The sequence below is a fragment of the Gallus gallus genome, chromosome W (assembly GCF_016699485.2).
Source record: "Gallus gallus isolate bGalGal1 chromosome W, bGalGal1.mat.broiler.GRCg7b, whole genome shotgun sequence".
Classification (NCBI taxonomy): Eukaryota; Metazoa; Chordata; class Aves; order Galliformes; family Phasianidae; genus Gallus; species Gallus gallus.
The window spans coordinates 5,598,876-5,619,343 of NC_052571.1; the positions used below are offsets into that span (position 1 = coordinate 5,598,876).

General features: G+C 45.4%; 1 protein-coding gene across 12 annotated transcripts in view; it reads right to left on the minus strand.

The window, feature by feature from the left end:
* The window catches only part of LOC374195 (chromodomain helicase DNA binding protein 1), a 116,146-nt gene that overhangs the window by 74,984 nt on the left and 20,694 nt on the right, over nucleotides 1-20,468 (minus strand). For all 12 annotated transcript variants that reach the window (NM_001396597.1, XM_040655246.2, XM_015300461.4 and 9 more), the window contains exon 3: nucleotides 3,134-3,338. In NM_001396597.1, the coding sequence (NP_001383526.1) occupies nucleotides 3,134-3,338 (205 nt within the window). The remainder of the gene's footprint in view (nucleotides 1-3,133; nucleotides 3,339-20,468) is intronic.

Sequence of the window (20,468 nt, forward strand, 5' to 3'; positions counted from 1 at the left end):
CAAGGTTGAGGAGCACATCCCTCCTTGTTGGCTTCTCCATCACCTCTATGAGAAAGTTATCATTAACGCATTGCAGAAACCGCCTTGACCTTGTGTGCTTAGCTGTGTTGCTTATCCAACAAATATCAGGATGGTTAGAAGTCCCCCATGAAAACCAGTGCTGGGGATCGCAAGGCTTCTTCCAGCTGTTTGTAGAAGGCCTCATCCACTTCCTCCTCCTGATCAGGCAGCCTATAGTACACATCCACAACAGTGTCACCTATGTTAGTCTGCCCCTTAATTCTTATCCACAAGCTCTCCACTTGTTCATCATTCCCCTCCAAGTGAAGCTCGATACATTCTAGTTGCTCTCACATAAATAGCAACTCCATTGCCTAACCAGTATGTCTTTCCTAAAGAGGACATAGCCATCCATGACAGCATTCCAGTCATGTGAGCTGTCCCATGTCTGTGATTGCAATGAGATTATGGCCCTGTGACTGCACACAGATCTCTAATTCTTCCTTTTATTTCCCATGCTGTGTGCATTGGTATGCAGGCACTTAAGGGAAGCAGAGGGTGCAGGTAAAGTCCAGGTGGTTTCTGAAGATCTCCATGGAAGGAGACTACAACCTCCATGGGGAAACCTGTTCCAGCACTCAATCACTGCTTCTTGCTCAAGGAACATTTGGACGTTGTGTTGAGGCACATGGTTTAGTGAGAACTGTTGGTGATGGGTGGATGGTTGGACTGGGTGATCCTGTGGGTCTTCTCCAACCTTGGTGATTCTATGATTCTATGGTTTTATGATTTTTTGTTATTGGTATTCCACATCATAACATCATGTAGTACACTGGAAGTTAAAGAGTTAGTGCTTCAGTTCCATGGATTGTTGATAGTTCCAGGTATACCTGTCTCAGAAGAGAAGAACTACATTTCCCAGAAGACTTTCACTGTTCCGTTTCCATTTCCCATTCAGAGGAAAAGATAAAACTGCTCACAAGTCATGAGACTGTCCCTTTTTTTTACTGCTCGTCACTGTGGTTGCATGCTCCCTAGCCATCTCACCTTCAGCATTAGAGTAAGGACTTCAGTTTTGAACACTCTCGCTCTCATTTTATTTTATTTATTAGCCTTGATTCCAATTATATTGTATTGTGTTATCTTGCATCCCGATATCATATTTTGTAAATTAACTTTCCTCCTCAGATCATTGCCGCTGTTTTGCTTTTAGGCCCATCTTCCTACCTTTTCCCCTTTTCCCCCTTCCCCCTTTACCATGGGTCCATGGGTCCCCCCCGCCCCATTAGTCATGGAATCAGGCCAAACCAGCCCGTAAACTGTTGACAATCACCAACACAGTAAAAAGAAAAAAAGTTTCTCTTAATGTTCAGACAGAACTTCAGATCTAGATCATCTTTATCAGTGACCTAGATAGTAGGATTGACTGCATCCTCAGCAAGTTTGCTGATGACACTGAACTGAATGGTACAACTGAGACAAGAGAAAGAAAGGATGCCATCTAAAGGGACCTGGACAGGCTCAAAGAGGGCCCGTGAGAATCTAATGAGATTCAACAAGGCCAAGTGCAAGGTGTTGCACTTAGGTTGGGGCAATCCCAGGTTATGTTTACAGACTGGGAGAAGAACACCTCGAGAGCAGCCCTGTGGAGAAAGACTTGGGGGTCATGATGGATGAAAAGCTAGACATGAGCCAGCAGTGTGTGCTTGCTGCCCAGAAGGCCAACTGTATACAAGGCTGCATCAACAGAAGGGGGGAGCAGCAGGGTGAGGGAGTGGATTGGCCCCCTCTACTCTATCCTTGTAAGGTCCAATCTGAACTACTGCATCCAAGCCTGGGGTCCCCAACACAAGGACGACATTGAGTTGTTGGAGTGAGTCCAGAGGAGGGCCACAACAATGCTCAGAGGGCTGGAGCACCTCTCTTATGAAGAAAGGTTGAGGGAGCTGGGATTGTTTAGCTTGGAGAAAAGAAGGCTCAGGGGAGACCTCATTGCAGCCTTCCAGTACTAAAAAGGAGCTTGGAAGCAGGAGAGAGACCAACTTTTTACACAGGCAGATACTGATAAGATAAGGGGGAATGACTTAAAACTAGAAGAGGGGAGATTTAGATTAGATATTAGGAGGAAATTATTCACTCAGAGGGTGGTAAGGCACTGGCACAGAATGCCCAGAGATGTTGTGGATGCCACACCTCTGGAGGCGTTCACAGCCAGGCTGGATGGGGCCCTGGTCAGCCTGATCTAATTGTTAGCATCCCTGTCCATGGCAGGGGGGGTCAGAACTAGATGATCTTAAAGATCCCTTTCAACCCACATCATTCTATGATTCTTGTGTTCCAGAGCCTCCTGTGTTTCCACATGTGCCCATTGCCTCTTGTCCTTTCACTGGGCAACTCTGAGAAGAGTGTGGCTCCATCCTTTTTGCACTCCTCTCCCCTCAGGTATTTATAGATATTGATGAGATCTCCCTGACCTGTCTCTTTCCCACTCTAATCAGTCTCAGCTCTCTCAGTCTTTCCTCATACAAGATACCCTAGTCCCTCAAAGAAGTCCTTTAAAGATGGACCTCAATTTTATTAAGAATAAAGAAGAGAATCCTTAATAGTCTTTGAATCTTACCGTACTGAATATTTTATTACTTTTCATATATATGGTCTATCATCCAAATTAAGGTCAAATATCACAAAGAAACAGAGGAAAGTTTAGGCAATTTTCATGCATTGTATTTCAGAAATTTTTAAACAATGCTTCCTTTCTAGTTTTAGCAAACTTTTCCCCATACAAAAAATAAACAGTACATAAGCCTGAAATTATTGTACAGTCAGTTTTTTATATGAAGAAACTAAGCATTAGAGAAACAAATAAAATTTTAGAAGTAACAATATTGTGCTACTTTGTCTTAAAAAACATGCAATAATAGATACCTCTGCATGGAAAAAAAAAGCTAATTAAATACATACAAACAGAAAAGTTTAAGAGCCCAATGTTTGAGAACTAAGCGTGCACATTCACTAACTTAACCTTGTTAGAATTCTAATTAAATTTTTGTTGTTTGTGTAAACGAAGGCTGCTCTTGAAGCTACTCTGAACAGTGTTTTTTTCCCCACAGAGCATTAATTTATGTCGTTTTACCTCAGATCCATCAACTTTTGGTGGTTTAGCTTGAACTTGTTTCTTCTCTCTAGACGCATCAGACTCCAGTTCTGATTGACTGCCTGACTCTGAAGCAGACTCAGAGTCACTGCTACCTGACTGACTGCTACTTCCATCACTACCGCTTCCAGAGCTTGAACCAGATCCAGAAGCAGATGTTGACCCAGAATCATCATCTGATTGGCTGCAAATAAGATAGCAGGATATTATGCAATGGCTAAGGAAACATGATTAAAAAATGACTTTAGCTTCACCTATAAATCAACTGTTATATAAGTACAGGAACATGGATATCATACAAATGGTTGCACTGGATTAAGTAAGTCAGGAATGAAAACTCAAAGTTTAATCATATTCTTTTAACAAAAAAAAAGAGGAACAATAATTTAGAGAAGTAAAGCAAGGGTATTTCTCACCCACTCAAACCCTTAGCTTTATCAAATTCCACATTTATATGTTTTTGTATGTATGTATACACATGATTTCTTTTTTAAACACACGTTCCTTTAAAGAAAATATAACTTCCGTTTGTTTCCCTTTTTTTCATGAGAACTACAGGAAAAAAAAAATCTTTAAGGAAGTATTTGCCAGCAACATTTTATGTTGTGATTTTGATCAACTATATACAAAATGGGGGCCCACAACACAAGAAAGACATAGAGCTGTTGGAGCAGGTCCAAAAGAGGCCATGAAGATGTTCAGAGGACTGGAGCATCTCATTTATGAATAAAGACTGAGGGAGCTGGGAGTGTTCAGCCTGGAGAAGAGAAGACTCCAGGGAGACCTCATTGTGGCCTTCCAATAATTAAAAGGAGCATAAAAGGAGGTTCAGGTTGGATATCAGGAAAAGGTTCTTCACCAAGAGGGTGGCTGGGCACTGGAACTGGCTCCCCAGGGACATGGTCATGGCCCAGAGCTTGCTGGAGTTCAAGAAGCATCTGAATAATGCTCTCAGACATATGGTCTGATTTTTGGGTGGTCCTGGGTGGAGCCAGGAGTTGGACTCAATGACCTTATGACTCCCTACCAACTCAGGATATTCTATGATTCTACGATAACCAAGAGGAAGACAAACTCTTCACACGGGTAGAAAAGGATGGAATGGTTTTAAACTAAAAAGGGGAGAGATTTAGATTAGATGTTTGGGGGAAATCTTTCATTCAGAGGGTGGTGAGGCACCACTAAGTAGTGGATGCCCCATATCCCTGGAGGTATTCAAGGCTAGGTTGGATGGGTTCCTGGGCAGCCTGATCTAGTGGGTGGCAAACCTGTTCACAGCAGGGAGGTTGGAACTAGATGATCTTTCAAGTCCCTTCCAATCCAAGATATTCTATGATTCTTTAATCTGGCATTCAAGCTTGAATGGAAATTAACTTGAAATTTCTAAAAGGTCATCAACAAAGGAATCCAAACTTCATTGTGTTTTCAGAAGCACTATAGTTGCTTAACAGTGTAAACCATTTAATGAAAAACAGCCCTACAAAGTATTCTAATCATTAAATCAAAGACTAATGTATATGTAAATCTCTTTCTTATTTTGTTGGTAGAATACATTATGCATTTTTATGAGGGCTACTCCAAAAGTAATGCCTCTTATTTCATTATGTTGGCCCACGATGTCATAGGCAAATGCTGGTGGTATGGCAGTAGAGGTTGAACCTTCCCATCAATATCCAGTTACATTTTGTTGCCATGCAACACGTGGCAGCAGAGGGGCAGTCTGACAAAATGGTGTCTTGACATGGAAGTGCATATGAAGCAAAGGTGTGTCACCGAATTCCTCCATGCGGAAAAAATGGCACCCACTCACATTCATCAACATTTGCTGAACATTTATGGAGACCAAACAGTGGATGCGAGCAAAGTGAGGAGTGGGTAGTGCGTTTCAGCAAGTGGCAGCAGTGACGTGAAAGACAAGCAATGTTCTAGAAAGCCATGTACAGCTGTCACACCATGAAATGAAGAGTGTCTCAATTACATCATCCATGCAAATCGGTTAAAGGTAGAGAGTGTTGAAAAATAGTGTTTTGTAGCTGAGAATTGATTCTACCAAATAGTGTTATTGTACTCTTTGTATCTGTTGTCATTTGTGTGGTAATAAATAGGAAGCATTATTTTGGAGTGACCTATATATATTTAGTTTTCTCTCTTCCTTTTCTGTCTTCCTTAAATAGTTTTTACCTCAACTCACGAGAGTTATTTTATTTCCAATTCTCCCCCTTATCCCACTTGCAGGGGGGAAGTGAGCAAACAGCTCTGTGGTGCTTAACTGCCTGCTGGATTTAACCACAACATATGCAATACTTAAAACACCAATAGCTGTTTATCAAAGGATTTTCCTCTGAGAAATTTAATAGATTTAAACCAACTTTAACAATGATGAGAAATGCAAAGCAAAACAGACACTATCTCTCACAAAAAGTAATCTCTCACTCCAACAACTTGTATCTGCATGTATGAGAACTATTGAGTCACGGCCTGAACCACTGATTGAGCACCTGGGGAAAGGACCCAGTCAGGCCCAGGAGCACAGGTGAAGGCAATTCACCTGTGCAACCAGAAAGAGTGGAGCCTGGCTCCACCTCTCTTAGACCTCATTTAAGGGCTGACTGCCCCTGGGGAAGAATCTTTTCATGGATATGCTTCCTTGTTGTAGTGTTCCTCTGCAAACCTAGACTCTTCTGATATGGGTGAGCAATCTTCTTTTCTTCCTTTGTAATCACTTTCTATTGTGCCAGTCCTTCTGTCATCACACCTTCATTGTAATGCCTTTCCCATTATATTGACCTGTTCAATTGCTACATTTGGTGAGTCAGGTAGGTACTTATTTATGATGGATTACCTTTTAAAAAAAACTATATATTGGATTGTCACTGGGACCCCAAATATACTGAAAGAGGAACTCCCAGGGGAAACCCTGGGATTCTTAGGTTCTCTCTGGCTAAGTGCTGCTCAGATTATTGAAGAATGGGGACCTATAAGGGACAGTAGTCCCATTAATATATCCCTGTCAAAAATGGCTGGCTTACTGAAGAAAGTAAAACTAAATGTTTTGACAACTGAGGAAAGAATAGTAGCAGCATCTGCTGTGGCATAGCTGCTGCTTCTCTCAATTAATGTATATCATTTCTTGTAAGAGGAATTAAAAGATAAAAACAAGCTTTTGAAAGCTTGTACTAGAAAAATGAAAAACAAATCTTTGATAGGACAAACTGCCTCACCTTTAAACAGTACTTCCCCTTTGAAACTAAGACCCATATCACTAGAAGGGGAAAAGGACTTGTATCAGCAGGATCCTTGGATCCAACCACTGTGATTCATAATGATGAAAACCATTTCCTAATTCAATGGGTAACGGTAGCATGTAGAATCGTATGGCTGAACAAAAATCCAGTTCCAATAATACTGGTCTATGGATCTCAGTGGAGGAACTTCAAAACTATATTAGAGAATTAGGAATGAAGGAGGCAATATATGACAATAGCTTTGAGAGTCCAGACTTGGTTAAGTTTTTGGTGGGGATGAGGGACCTCATATTACAACAAGCTCCTCTCTACCTGTATGGTACACTGGTGTCCATACTGAACCCCTTAGAGGCCATCATTCAACAGGCTGCCCAATTGGTGGCTGATCTAAGGGAGACAGAGTGCCTTTGGACTAGGTACAATATCTGAACATTGGAAGGGGCTGAGGTCCTCCCTGTAATTAAAAGCAGGAGACCTGCCCCACAGACTCCTCAATCAGGACCCATAGGGGTATCCCGAAACCATATGTTTAATGACCTAATCTAGGTTGGGGTTCAATTTGCAAGAATTGATCGCCAACCCAATCATGTTCTCCTCTAGCTACGGAGGCAGTTGGAGGACAATCAAAACTTTCAAAATCACCCCAAAAAAACTGGGGTGAGAACTATTGACCGAATAAAAACATTGGTCACTCTACCAGAGAAGAGTGCCATTCAGGAGGTGATTGTGCCCCTCTACTTGGCTCTTGTGAGGCCCCATCTGGAGTACTGAGACCAGGCCTGGGGCCCCCGGTGCAGGAAGGATGTGGTGCTCCTGGAGTGGGTCCAGAGGAGGGCCACTAAAATGATCAGAGGGATGGAGCACCTCTCCTATGAGGAAAGGTTGAGGGAACTGGGCTTGTTTAGCTTGGAGAAGAGAAGGCTCTGGGGAGACCTCATTGTGGCCTTCCAGTACTTGAAGGGAGCATATAAACATGAGGGGGGAATGGCTGTTTACAAGGGTGGATAGTGATAGGATGCATGGGAACTGTTGAATCACTGCCTGAACCTCTGATTGACCACCTGAGGCAATCACTGAGTCAGCTGCGGGAGCACAGGTGAAGGCAATAGATAAAATGATTCCAGGACAGATCCCAGGATTTGTGGGATCTCCCTATTATGGACTAGTGGTCATTATTGAAAAATGAGGTCCCCTGTGTGTTATGGGAAATATCTCCCCATATCGCATGGCAGACTACTTTCAGGAATTAGCAAAGATATACTGATCACGAAAGAATGACAATTAGCTGCCTCCACAGTGGCATGGCCATTATTAAATGCTCTAAATCAGACTGAAATGAGGAATAACACTTTAGAGAATGAAAACCAATTTTTGAGAGACCACATTGAAAAGTTAGAGCAAGAACTTGACATATTAACAGGGAAGAAACCAATTCTGCATTTTCCAGTAGGTCAAGTTTGCAACATTTCAATAGACAATGACCAGACTCCTGAATCAATCGACTTCATTGATCAGGAAAATAAAAATTCTAAATTAGATCTTGAAGCTCTGATTGCGACAGATCCACTGGAGGTCTGTCCTGTTATAACTCAGAACACAAAGGAAGTACAGGACAGACCAGTAGGGGTGCTGCCGGATCAGTGGCCCTGTCCAGACTCACTTGCACGTAACAGCCCAGCCATACACAGCAATGGAATTGATGGATTTAGTCCAGCAATTTTGGCAAAGGCCTAGAGAAAAGTGTGCCCGTGTCATGGTTTCATGATTTTTGGTTATCAGTATTCCACATCACAACATCATGCAGTGTACTGGGAGTTAAAGAGCAAATGCTTTAGTTCCGGGTACCTGTCTGGAAGAGAAGAACAACTACAGTCCCCAAGAGCCTTTTCGAGTACTGTTATTATTCCTGCTCAAGGGAACAGATATAAGGGTGCAGGTCATCTGACTCGGCCCTCTTCTCGTCTTGCTGTGTTCCCTGTCGGATCAGCTTGCTACTGCTGCTCCTGACTGCACGTAAGGCTTCAGCATTAGTGTAAGGCCTTTGAGAGAAAGATTGTCTGAGAGTCAATTATTGTTGATTTATATTGTATTATAGTGTGTTATCTTACATTCCAATACTATATTTAGTAAATTAGTTTGTTTCTCCTCAGATCGTTGCCGCTGTTTTTAATTATTTTGGGGTCCCCTGTTTCCCTTCCTGGAGGTGGGGATTTTGTGAAATCCCTCCGCCCCACTAGTCACGGAACCGGGCTGGACCAGCCCTTAAAACATTGACAGCCAGCATGGTTATTAAGACTGTGGGACTCTGGGGCAGAAAGTGTCATGGTGAATGGCCTGGAAACATCCAAGTTGGCCACCATGACTGTCCATCCTGCCCTTAGGCAGAGGCTATATGCTGGTGTCCAATATACCAATGAAAACCACTCCATAATAGATTGGTTGATGGCAGCATGCCGTATGGTCTGGCCTAATAAATCCAATATACGTCTACGTGCAGGGATGTGGTCCTCCATGGAGGACCTTCAATATTATATCTGAGAACTAGGTATAAGGGAAGCAATTTATGAAGATACATTTAATAGTCCTGATATGGTCAAATTCTCAGCAGGAATGAGAGACCTGATTCTACAGCAGGCCCCCTCCCATCTATATGGCACCCTGGTCTCTATTAAATCCCCTGGTGTCCTCAGAAGTGGCAGTCCAGGAGGCTGCCCAGTTAGTGGCCAACCTAGGAGAAACAGAACACATGTGGACTAGGTGCAACATTTGAACATTAGAAGAGGCTGAGGTTCTGCCAGTGCTAAGAGGACAGCTACATGAGCTCCTCAATCGGGACCCATAAGGGTTTCCCAAAAACAAATGTTTAATGATCTAATTTGGGCTGGGGTCCAATTTGCTACGATTGACTGCCAGCCCAATCATGTCCTCCTCCAGCTTTGGAAACAACTAAAGGACAATCAAAAATTTCAGAACTACCCCCAAGAAACCTAGGGTGAGAGTTATAAATAGCCTTCCAACTACAACGTGGAATTTGGAAGACTTTATAGTTCCCAATAGGAGGAAAAAAAAAAAAAGCCTCCTCAGGTGTCTCGGGCCATGATGTCTGAGCCATTGGTGGCAAAAGACTTGGCCATAGCACAATTCATGGTGTGAGGAGGGATGTTAGTCCCCCTAGGGCCTCCAGACAGGACCGGAGGCCCTATGTAGAATTAACGATTTATTGGTCCCGAATAGATATTCAGAGAGTTCTGGTGTTGGTGGACACTGGAGTGGAAACATCGATTATCTATGGAGATCTGACTAAATTTGATGGTGACAGAGTGATGATTGGTGGTTTTGGGGGACAGACAATTCCTGTCACCCAAACATGGTTAAAATTGGGGGTTGGGCGTCTCCCACCCTGGGAGTATAAAGTGTCTATCACCCCAGTCCAGGAATACATCCTGGGCATAAACATTTTATGGGGTCTAGCTCTCCAGACAACTGTGGGAGAGTTCAGACTTCAACAGAGGTGTATTAGTATCTGGGCAGTGCAGGCACTATTAGGAGGCCATGTGAAACATGGACCTATTTGCCTGCTGAAGCTGTGCCAGATTACTAATGTAAGACAGTATAGACTCCCAGGTGGGCAAAATGAAATATCGAGAACAGTGCAGGAATTAGAAAAAGTAGGTGTTATAAGACCTGCACGCAGCCCATATAATTCCCCCATATGGCCAGTGTGAAAGTTGGATGGCACATGGAGAATGACAGTGGATTACAGAGAATTAAATAAGGTCACGTCGCCTATTCATGTGGCCATACCCAATATTGCCTCCCAAATGGACACATTAAGTAGGGAAATAAAAACCTATCATTGTGTCCTAGATTTAGCAAATGTGTTCTTCAGTATCCCAATTGCTGAAGAGTTGCAAGATCAGTTTGCATTTACGTGGGGAGGCAGACAGTAGACCTTTCAGGTCCTGCTACAAAGGTATGTGCATTCACCAACATATTGTCATAATCTAGTGGTGCGTGACCTGGCTAATTGGGAAAAACCTGACGATGTTAACTTATATCATTACATGGATGATCTCCTGTTGACATCTGACTCACTGGAGGCAGTAGGACAGGCAGCAGTTTCATTAACTGCCTATTTACAACAGAAAGGATGGACTACAAATCCTCAGAAGGTGCAAGGTCCGGGCCTATCCATGAAATTCCTGGGGGTAGTTTGATCAGGAAAGACCAAGGTATTACCCAGTGCCATAATAGATAAGGTTCAGGCGTTTCCAGTCCCTACAACACCAAAGCAGCTGCAGGAGTTTTTAGGTATATTAGGGTACTGGTGCTCTTTTATACCTCACTTAGCGCAGCTGTTAAGACCACTGTACAGACTCACGAAAAAGGGGCAGCTATGGGACTGGGGGAGAACGGAACAGGACGCTTTCCAACAGGCAAACCTGGTGGTTAAACAAGCCCAGGCATTGGGTGTATTCAGTCCTACCCTCCCAGCCAAATTGCATGTTCATGTCACTCAGGATGGTTTTGGCTGGGGCCTATGGCAACGCCAGAGTTCTGTCCGGACCCCCATTGGATTCTGGTCTCAGGTCTGGCGCGGAGCAGAGGAAAGATATAGTATGATTGAGAAACAGTTATTGGCTGCCTACTCCGCATTACAAGCGGTGGAGCCAATAACTCAAATGGCTGAAGTTATAGGTAAGACCACTCTGCTGATTCAGGGGTGGGTAAAAGATCTGACGCACCTTCCTAAGATGAGGGTGGCCCAACCATAAACAGTGGCGCGATGGGTCGCCTATCTCAGCCAGAGGAGCAGTCTGTCTTCATCACCATTAAAGGAAGAACTTCAAAAGATCCTAGGCCCGGTGAGGTATCATAGTGATGCACCAAAAGAAACATTGATCGCTCCTCCGGAGAAGAGCCTCGTTCAGGAGGGGAAACATCCTATTCCTGAAGATGCCTGGTACACAGATGGGTCCAGCAAGGGCAACCTGAGCAAGTGGAGAGCAGTAGCATACTATCCCTCCACTGAGACGATCTGGTTCGATGAGGGGGACGGTCATAGCAGCCAATGGGCATAACTGCGAGCCGTGTGGATGGTCATAACCAAGGAACCTGGGGATGGCATCCTGGACATCTGCACGGATAGTTGGGCTGTGTACCGAGGCCTCACCGTTTGGATTGCACAGTGGGCCACCCAGGAATGGACTATCCATGCCCGACCAATCTGGGGCAAAGATACATAGTTAGACATATGGAATACAGTTAAACACAGGACTGTACGTGTCTACCACGTGTCCGGTCATCAACCTTTACAATCACTGGGAAATGATGAAGCGGACACGCTGGCTCGAGTTCGATGGATTGAGAATTCACCGTCTGAGAACATCGCCCATTGGTTACATCAGAAACTACGGCATGCTGGACAAAAGACAATGTGGGCAGCTGCTAAAGCATGAGGGCTGCCCATACAACTATCTGACGTAGTCCAGGCATGGTGTAGTGGAATTCCAGGGTCACAGCCTGAACCAATGGGTGGGCTCTGTGAGTGTGTGAGTGCGGCGGCGCGGCGGTACGAACGGGGGAGGGACACATTTCCTCAGCTCGGCTCTGCCTGCACGCTGCTACCGGGAGGGGTGAGTCGATTCTTTTTGATATCTTTCCCTCGTGTGCCTATTTCTTAAATAAAGGCTTTGTCATTACCTTCATTTGCTCTACATTTTGGCGAGCCAGGCAGCCAAATATCTTTAAAGATACCCAATTATAAGCCTCTTAAAATAATTACCATGACATTTTTGAACAACTTCATGGGATGGTTTGGACAGGGAAAGGCTAGCACCATAAGTGAAGTTTTGCCAGGGCACATCCCGGGATTCCTAGGATCCCCATATCACGGGAATGCTTGTATTATTGAAAAATGGGGTCCCCTACGGGATGCAGGAAATGTTCAGGAATCCCCAGCCCGCCTGGCTGAGTATTTCAGTAGTCTAAACAAAAACGTACTGACTACACGAGAACGACAGTTAGCTGCCTCCACGGTGGCGTGGCCGCTGCTGATGGCCTTGAACCGGCTAAATATAACTGCAGAGGCTCTCACTGATGAAAATCAACTATTACGTGACCGTGTGAACGAACTGGAAAGACAGGTTGCAATTTTGAGAGGGAAAAAACCTAACCCTATAATTCCGGTACAAAAAATCCGAAACATCTCTCTAGAAATTACTGGAGATCCTATACATGACAATCCACGTGAACTGGATTCAGAAAATGAAGGCACTAAAAAGTCGGATCTTGAGGCTCCACTAGAGCTAGATCCCTTTGAGATCCGACCAGTTGTAACTCAAAAAACGAAAAAAAAACGCAGGACAGGCCAGCGGGGCTGCCCCCTGACCAGTGGCCCCCTGCCCAGAGCACACTACATGTAACAGCTCGCCCATACACGGCAGCTGAATTAATGGATTTAGTACAACGGTTTAGACAAAAACCGAGAGAGAGTGTGCCAGCATGGTTACTCAGACTATATGACATGGGGGCAGAAAGCGTTGTGGTGAATGGGCCAGAAATCTCAAAACTGGCATCCATTACTACTCACCCGGCCCTCAGGCAGAGACTATATGCGGCTGTGCAACACAATGAAGAAAATCATTCACTGATTGCATGGTTAATGGCCGCATGCCGTGCGACATGGGCGAATAAAACGGACATACCATTAAATACCGGTCTATGGTCCTCTATGGAGGACTTACAAAATTACATCCGAGAATTAGGTATGAAGGAGGCAATTTATGAGGACAATTTTGAGAGCCCAGATATGATAAAATTTTCCGCAGGAATGAGGGACCTCATCCTGCAGCAGGCTCCACCACATCAGTATGGAACTTTGGTATCCATACTGAATCCCCTAGTGGCCTCAGAGGCCATTATACAACAGGCCGCCCAATTGGTGGCAGATCTGGGGGAGACAGAGCGCCTGCGCGCCAGGCGCAATGTCCGAATGGTGGTGGAAAAGTCAGACATCCATCCGCCACCACGACCAAGGAGACCTGCCCTTAATGTAATTCAATCTGGACCCATCAGGATCTCAAGAAAACAAATGTTTACTGACCTAATCAGGGCAGGAGTTCAATTTCAAAAGATCGATGGACAGCCTAACCAGGTCTTATTACAACTATGGAAACAGTTACCAAACAGTCAGAGATTCCAATCCTCCCCTAAAAGGGAGGGAGTTAGACTCATAGAACGGATTCCACAAAACACGTGGAATCTAGAAGACTTCATAGTCCCATCAAAAAAACGTAAACCTCCTCAGGTGGCTCGGGCAGCCACAGTCGAGCCATCAGAGGAAAAAGACTTAGGGATTGCAGAGCTGATGGCATGACAGGGGAGCCAAAATTCCCCAAGACTAGGGTCTCCAGAGGAGACCGGAGACCCTACGTTGAACTAACGATTCATTGGTCCCGAAAGAATGTACAGCGGGTTATGGCATTAGTAGATACTGGGGCAGAAACATCAATTATATATGGTGACCCAAACCAATTTTCAGGCTCTAAGGCAGTGATAGGTGGGTTCGGGGGGCAGATGATCCCCGTAACACAAACATGGTTGAAACTGGGGGTTGGGCGTCTACCACCCCGGGAGTACAAGGTGTCTATCGCCCCAATTCCAGAGTACATATTGGGGATTGATATCCTGGCGGGTTTGACTCTCCAAACCACTGTGGGAGAGTTCAGATTAAGGGAAAGATGTATTAGTATCCGGGCAGTGCAGGCAATCATAAGGGGTCATGCAGAAATTGAACCTATTTGTTTGCCACAACCACGCCGGATCACAAATACAAAGCAGTATAGACTCCCGGGTGGGCAACAAGAAATTACCAAGACTGCAGGAGCTGGAGAGAGTAGGGATCATTAGACCTGCACACAGCCCATACAACTCCCCCATATGGCCAGTCAGGAAAGCAGATGGTACGTGGCGAATGACAGTAGACTACAGAGAACTAAATAAAGTCACGCCACCGATCCATGCAGCTGTACCCAACATTGCTTCCCTCATGGATACATTAAGTAGAGAAATAGAAACATACCACTGTGTTCTGGATCTAGCAAATGCATTTTTCAGCATTCCAATTGCTAAGGAGTCCCAAGACCAGTTTGCATTCACGTGGGAGGGCAGGCAGTGGACTTTTCAAGTTCTACCTCAGGGGTACGTGCATTCACCTACTTTTTGTCATAATTTGGTGGCATGTGACTTGGCAAATTGGAACAAACCATCTACTGTCAAAATGTTCCACTACATCGATGATTTGATGTTAACGTCTGACTCAATCGAGGCATTAAAAAAGACAGTACCATCATTAATTACTTATTTACAGGAAAAAGGATGGGCTATAAACCCACAAAAAGTACAAGGACCAGGGCTATCAGTTAAATTCCTGGGTGTTGTCTGGTCAGGTAAGACTAAGGTGTTACCCAGTGCAATCATTGATAAGATCCAAGCGTTCCCGGTTCCTACGAAACCGAAGCAGTTGCAGGAGTTTTTGGGTATATTAGGATATTGGCGATCCTTTATTCCCCATTTAGCACAACTGCTAAAACCCTTATATCGATTAACAAAAAAAGGCCAAGTATGGGATTGGGGTAGAACAGAACAAGAAGCCTTCCAGCAAGCAAAAATAGCTGTTAAACAGGCCCAGGCGCTAGGTATATTTGATCCGACCCTTCCAGCCGAACTGGATGTGCATGTGTACAAAAAGGGGCAAAAATAAAGGGGAATGTCCCATCAACCAAGAAGGGTTTGGCTGGGGGCTGTGGCAGCGCCAGAGTTCTGTTCGAATCCCAATTGGGTTCTGGTCACAGATTTGGCATGGAGCAGAAGAGAGATACAGCATGGTTGAAAAGCAGTTATTGGCTACCTATTCTGCATTGCAGGCAGTAGAACCAATAACTCAGATCGCAGAGGTTATTGTCAAAACAACTTTACCAATTCAGGGGTGGGTAAAAGACCTAACTCACATTCCTAAGACCGGGGTGGCCCAATCACAAACAGTAGCACGCTGGGTTGCCTATCTTAGCCAAAGAAGCCGCCTGTCATCATCTCCACTGAAGGAAGAACTTCAAAAGATACTTGGGCCAGTAACATATCACAGCGAGACACCTGAGGAAATAGTGGTTACTTGTCCAGAAAAGAGTCCTGTACAGGAGGGGAAATACCCTATCCCAGAAGATGCCTGGTATACAGATGGATCCAGCAGAGGGAACCCAAGTAGGTGGCGAGCTGTCGCATACCATCCCTCAACTGAAACAATATGGTTTGAAGAAGGGGATGGACAAAGTAGCCAGTGGGCTGAGCTACGAGCTGTGTGGATGGTGATAACTCAAGAGCCTGGCAACAGTGCACTAAACATCTGCACAGATAGTTGGGCAGTCTACCGAGGGCTCACGCTCTGGATAGCACAGTGGGCCACTCAGGATTGGACAATCCATGCCCGACCTATCTGGGGCAAAGATATGTGGGTTGATATATGGAACGTGGTTAGGCACAGGACCGTACGAGCATATCATGTCTCTGGACATCAACCCTTGCAGTCACCAGGCAATGATGAAGCTGACACACTGGCTCGAGTCCGATGGTTGGGAAGTACACCATCAGAAGACATAGCTCACTGGCTGCATCGGAAATTACGGCATGCAGGACAGAAAACCATGTGGGCAGCAGCTAAAGCATGGGGGTTGCCCATACAGTTACCAGATATTGTCCAGGCATGTCAGGACTGTGACGCTTGCTCGCGAATGAGACCAAGACCTCTGCCGGAAACTACGGCCCATCTCGCTAGAGGACACAACCCATTACAGCGATGGCAGATTGATTATATAGGTCCTCGATCTGAGGGGGCCAGATATGCCCTAACTTGTGTCGATACAGCAAGTGGACTGATGCAAGCCTATCCTGTAGCAAAGGCAAACCAAGCCTCTACCATCAAAGCTCTAACTAGATTGATGGCATCATACGGGACTCCTGAGGTTATTGAGAGTGATCAAGGTACACATTTCACAGGTGCAACTGTGCAGAAGTGGGCTGAAGACAATAACATTGAATGGCAGTTTCACCTGCCCTACAATCCAACAGGAGCAGGCCTAATAGAAAGATACAATGGGATCCTGAAGGCTGCTCTGAAGGCAGATTCACAGTCCTTGCAGGGCTGGACCAAAAGGCTTTATGAAACCCTGCGAGACTTGAATGAGAGACCAAGAGATGGCAGACCCAGTGCTTTAAGAATGCTGCAGACAACTTGGGCCTCCCCACTTAGGATATAAATTACAGGCAAGGACACCTCACTCAAGCCACAAGTTGGCACTATGAATAATCTTCTGCTCCCTGCCCCTGATGACCTAGAGCCCGGGAGACACAAGGTAAAATGGCCTTGGAAGGTGCAAGCAGGACCAAAATGGTGTGGTCTCCTTGCACCTTGGGGGAGATTGTTAGAAGATGGGGGATCAGTAAACCCTTCAGTAATCGGTGTATGGCCAACAGAGGTAGTAGTTGACACCCCTGTTTTCATTGCACAGGGGACATTAATCATGTCCATGTGGCAAATTAGAACCCCCCCTTTGGTACCTGATATAGTGATTCAGTCACAGATTTCGGGCCAAAGAGTGTGGTATCGAAGGCCAGGACATGCCCCGATACAGGCAGAGGTGTTGACTCAAGACCGAAATACAGCCTGCATCTTACCGTGGAGGGCAGACCTACCCCTCCTCGTACCTATTAAACATCTGTTTTACTCCCCTTGAGGTTTTAAGTTCACAGGATGGCCTGCAGGAGCAACATCACTCAAACATCATGACACCCTGTGACGCACTGCTGAACTTTTGGGGACTGGAGAGCATGAATCAGAAGCGCTACTGGTCCTTGAAAAAGATACGCCTCAAGAAAGAACATCAAGCACTGGCCCAACAGAACCGTGAAGGGGACTGCCACTGATTGCCTTTATTGTCTTGGTATCCTATATTGCGGCGGGTGTTGTGTATGCGTCGCGATGTGCATTGTGTCTTGGGCCACCAGGTTGCAGGGGCTCACCCCCTACCTGCTCAGTCATTGGTTCATGCTGTGAAGGAGTGGAGTGTAGTGGAATTCCAGGGTCACAGCCTGAACCAATGGGTGGGCTCTGTGAGTGTGTGAGTGCGGCGGCGCGGCGGTACGAACGGGGGAGGGACACATTCCTCAGCTCGGCTCTGCCTGCACGCTGCTACCGGGAGGAGTGAGTCGATTCTTTTTGATATCTTTCCCTCGTGTGCCTATTTCTTAAATAAAGGCTTCATTTAAATTCATTATTTTTTAAATAAAGACCTTCATTTGCTCTACACATGGCAAGACTGCGATGCTTGCTCCAAGATGAGACTGAGACTGTTGCCCAAAACAACAGCCCATCTTGCTAGAGGACACAATCCTCTCCAGCGATGGCAGGTTGATTACATTGAGCCCCTCCCTCAGTCTGAGGGGGTGAGGTATGCCCTGACCTGTGTTGATACTGCAGGCGGACTACTGCAGTCCTATCCAGTGCCAAAAGTGAACCAGGCATATACCATCAAGGCACTTACCAAACTGATGTCTGCCTACGGGACACCACAAGTCATCGAGAGCAACCAAGGGACTCATTTTACTGGAGCAATGATAGAGCGCTGGGCAGAAGAAAATAACATCGAATGGTGATTCCACCTGCCATATAATCCAACAGGGGTAGGCCTCATAGAACGTTACAGTGGTATTCTCAAGGCTTCCCTGAGGACAGACTCCCAGTCTCTGCAGGGGTGGACAAAGAGACTCTATGAAACCCTGCGAGACCTGAATGAAAGACCTCCAGATGGCAGACCCTGATGATGCTACAAACAACATGGGCCTCCCCGCTTAGCATCCAAATTACAGGCACTGATAATTGGGTCAGACCCCAGGTCGGTAATGAAAACAATCTTCTGCTCCCTGCCCCTGAGAATCTAGAACCAGGTACACATAGAATAAAATGGCCTTGGAAGGTGCAGGTAGTGAAGGGCAAAATCAGGTCCCTGCAGTATAGAAAGAAGGGCTTCATAGCAACAAAAGAGAAAGCAGCTTCACAAGGTAGACATACGGGGCAAATAGAGATAGTTTATGTAGAGGGTATTAGAAAACAAAGGGTTCCAAGCACTTTCACAGGCGCTAGGTCCAGAATAACAAGGAGAATGAAGGCCATAAAGATAAGGACCGGAGAACAGCTCGAAAACAATTGGCAGGGAGGTGATTAGATGTCTGAAGTGCAAGCTGAAACCAGTTTGGGGGATGACCCCGCTTTGGGGTCAGAAGTTTGCAGCGAGGAAGACTATGAGCCTTCGCGAGGAAGACTACGAGCCTTCATCATCACGACCTACTACGCATGCGCAAGGGGGGGAGGGACTGTATGCTAATGGGCTCTCGAGAATGTAGTGAATATGTATCCGAATTCCTGTCAACTATTGATTATGTATTAGTTTGACCTATATCTATAACACGATTACTTCGGACAATGTGCAAGTTAGGTGGAATGATCCCCCTTGCACCAGGGTGTACGCGCGTCACCAATAAACACATACCTGTTCTATATCCTTACTGGCGATAGGGTCTGATTTCCGCACGTCAATTTGGCACCTCAGATGGGACCCACTCTGGCTGCAGGACCAGCTGAGAGAGGGGACACCTTTGGCGCGCCCCAAGATTTCTTGGAAGGACTCCCTTCCTCACCTGATAACTGCGGGGACAGACAAGGACCATCCATAGGCGGACCAGGTATGTGTATGGAAAAGGGGGAACCCGTAAGGCGTGAGGAGACGTCCTACGCAGGGTATGAAGGAGCGTGCCTGCTCCCCCACCCCGAGGTATGTGAGCTCACGGGTTAGGTTGCCGGCTGGGGTAGGAAGACTCCTTGGGGAGTTCGTACAAAGGGGACCTGTAAGTCGTACGCGAGGAAAGAGCAACAGCTCTCCCTTAGGTGATTGGTAACAGCAGGGATTTTGTCAAATGATAACGTGGATTCTCCTGGAGATAGTAGTGGGAGTTATAGGTTGTATTATTGTTATCACCATCTGCTGAGTGTTCGGTACCGTGTATCTAATCATTTCAGGTCAAGCTGACTTTCGGAAAAATCTTAAAGCTTGCAACTGATCGACTAATGTACTAGTGTTATTAAGATTTCAGCTAAAGGACATCGTCAGCACTGTGTATTATGTATAAACCGTGGTTTTTGTTCTAAATGTCAGAGTGAGTGTGGTGTGAGTGAGACGTGTTCCATTCAGGGAGTGAGTGTCAGTCCATTTATGTAGTACTGTGTTCTGATTGCGGGGAAGAGTGTAAAGGAAGGTGGACAGGCTTCTGTGAGATCTGTTTCCAAGTGTTTATAACTGAACAATATCACTATACGGTGTTAAGGGCTGTTTGTGGAAACTTTGAGGAAATTAGGAATCAATAAGAACTGTGTAAACATCATGGGAGGCTCCCAGGGGAAGGAAATTCCCAAACAAACCCCTTTGGGATGCGCATTGGCACACTGGTGGGATATTGCAGGGGAACCTGGAGGCACCTTGAGTAAGAAAACTTTAATCAAGTATTGCAATCAATGGTGGTTAATATATGTTAGAAGATGATGAGAAGTGGCATCGGAATGGGACCCTAAACTATAATGCCTTCTTACAGTTACTGTTATTCTTAAGGAGGGAAGGTAAATGAAATAAAACAAACAGTTTTTATAACTGAGTGCTCTAATCACGAGACTAAGTACTGGGTGTTTGTGGAAACTGAAGAACTGTATTGTTTGATTTGTGGGTTCTGAAGGGAATGGGACAAACAGTTTTGATGGTATAAGTAAGTGTTATTGTTAATGGTATACAGAAGCTTGATTGAGGGTATGTGGAAGTGTAACTGAGGGTATGAACAGTGGACAAAGGAAAAAGGGTTAAAGAGAAAGTGAGTTTATCTGCACTGGCATGAGAGCAGCCCCCCCACACCATTCCCCTGCGAGCAGAACTCTCGGAGTGAGAGTGCCGGAGTCAGAGACTGCTGTTGTA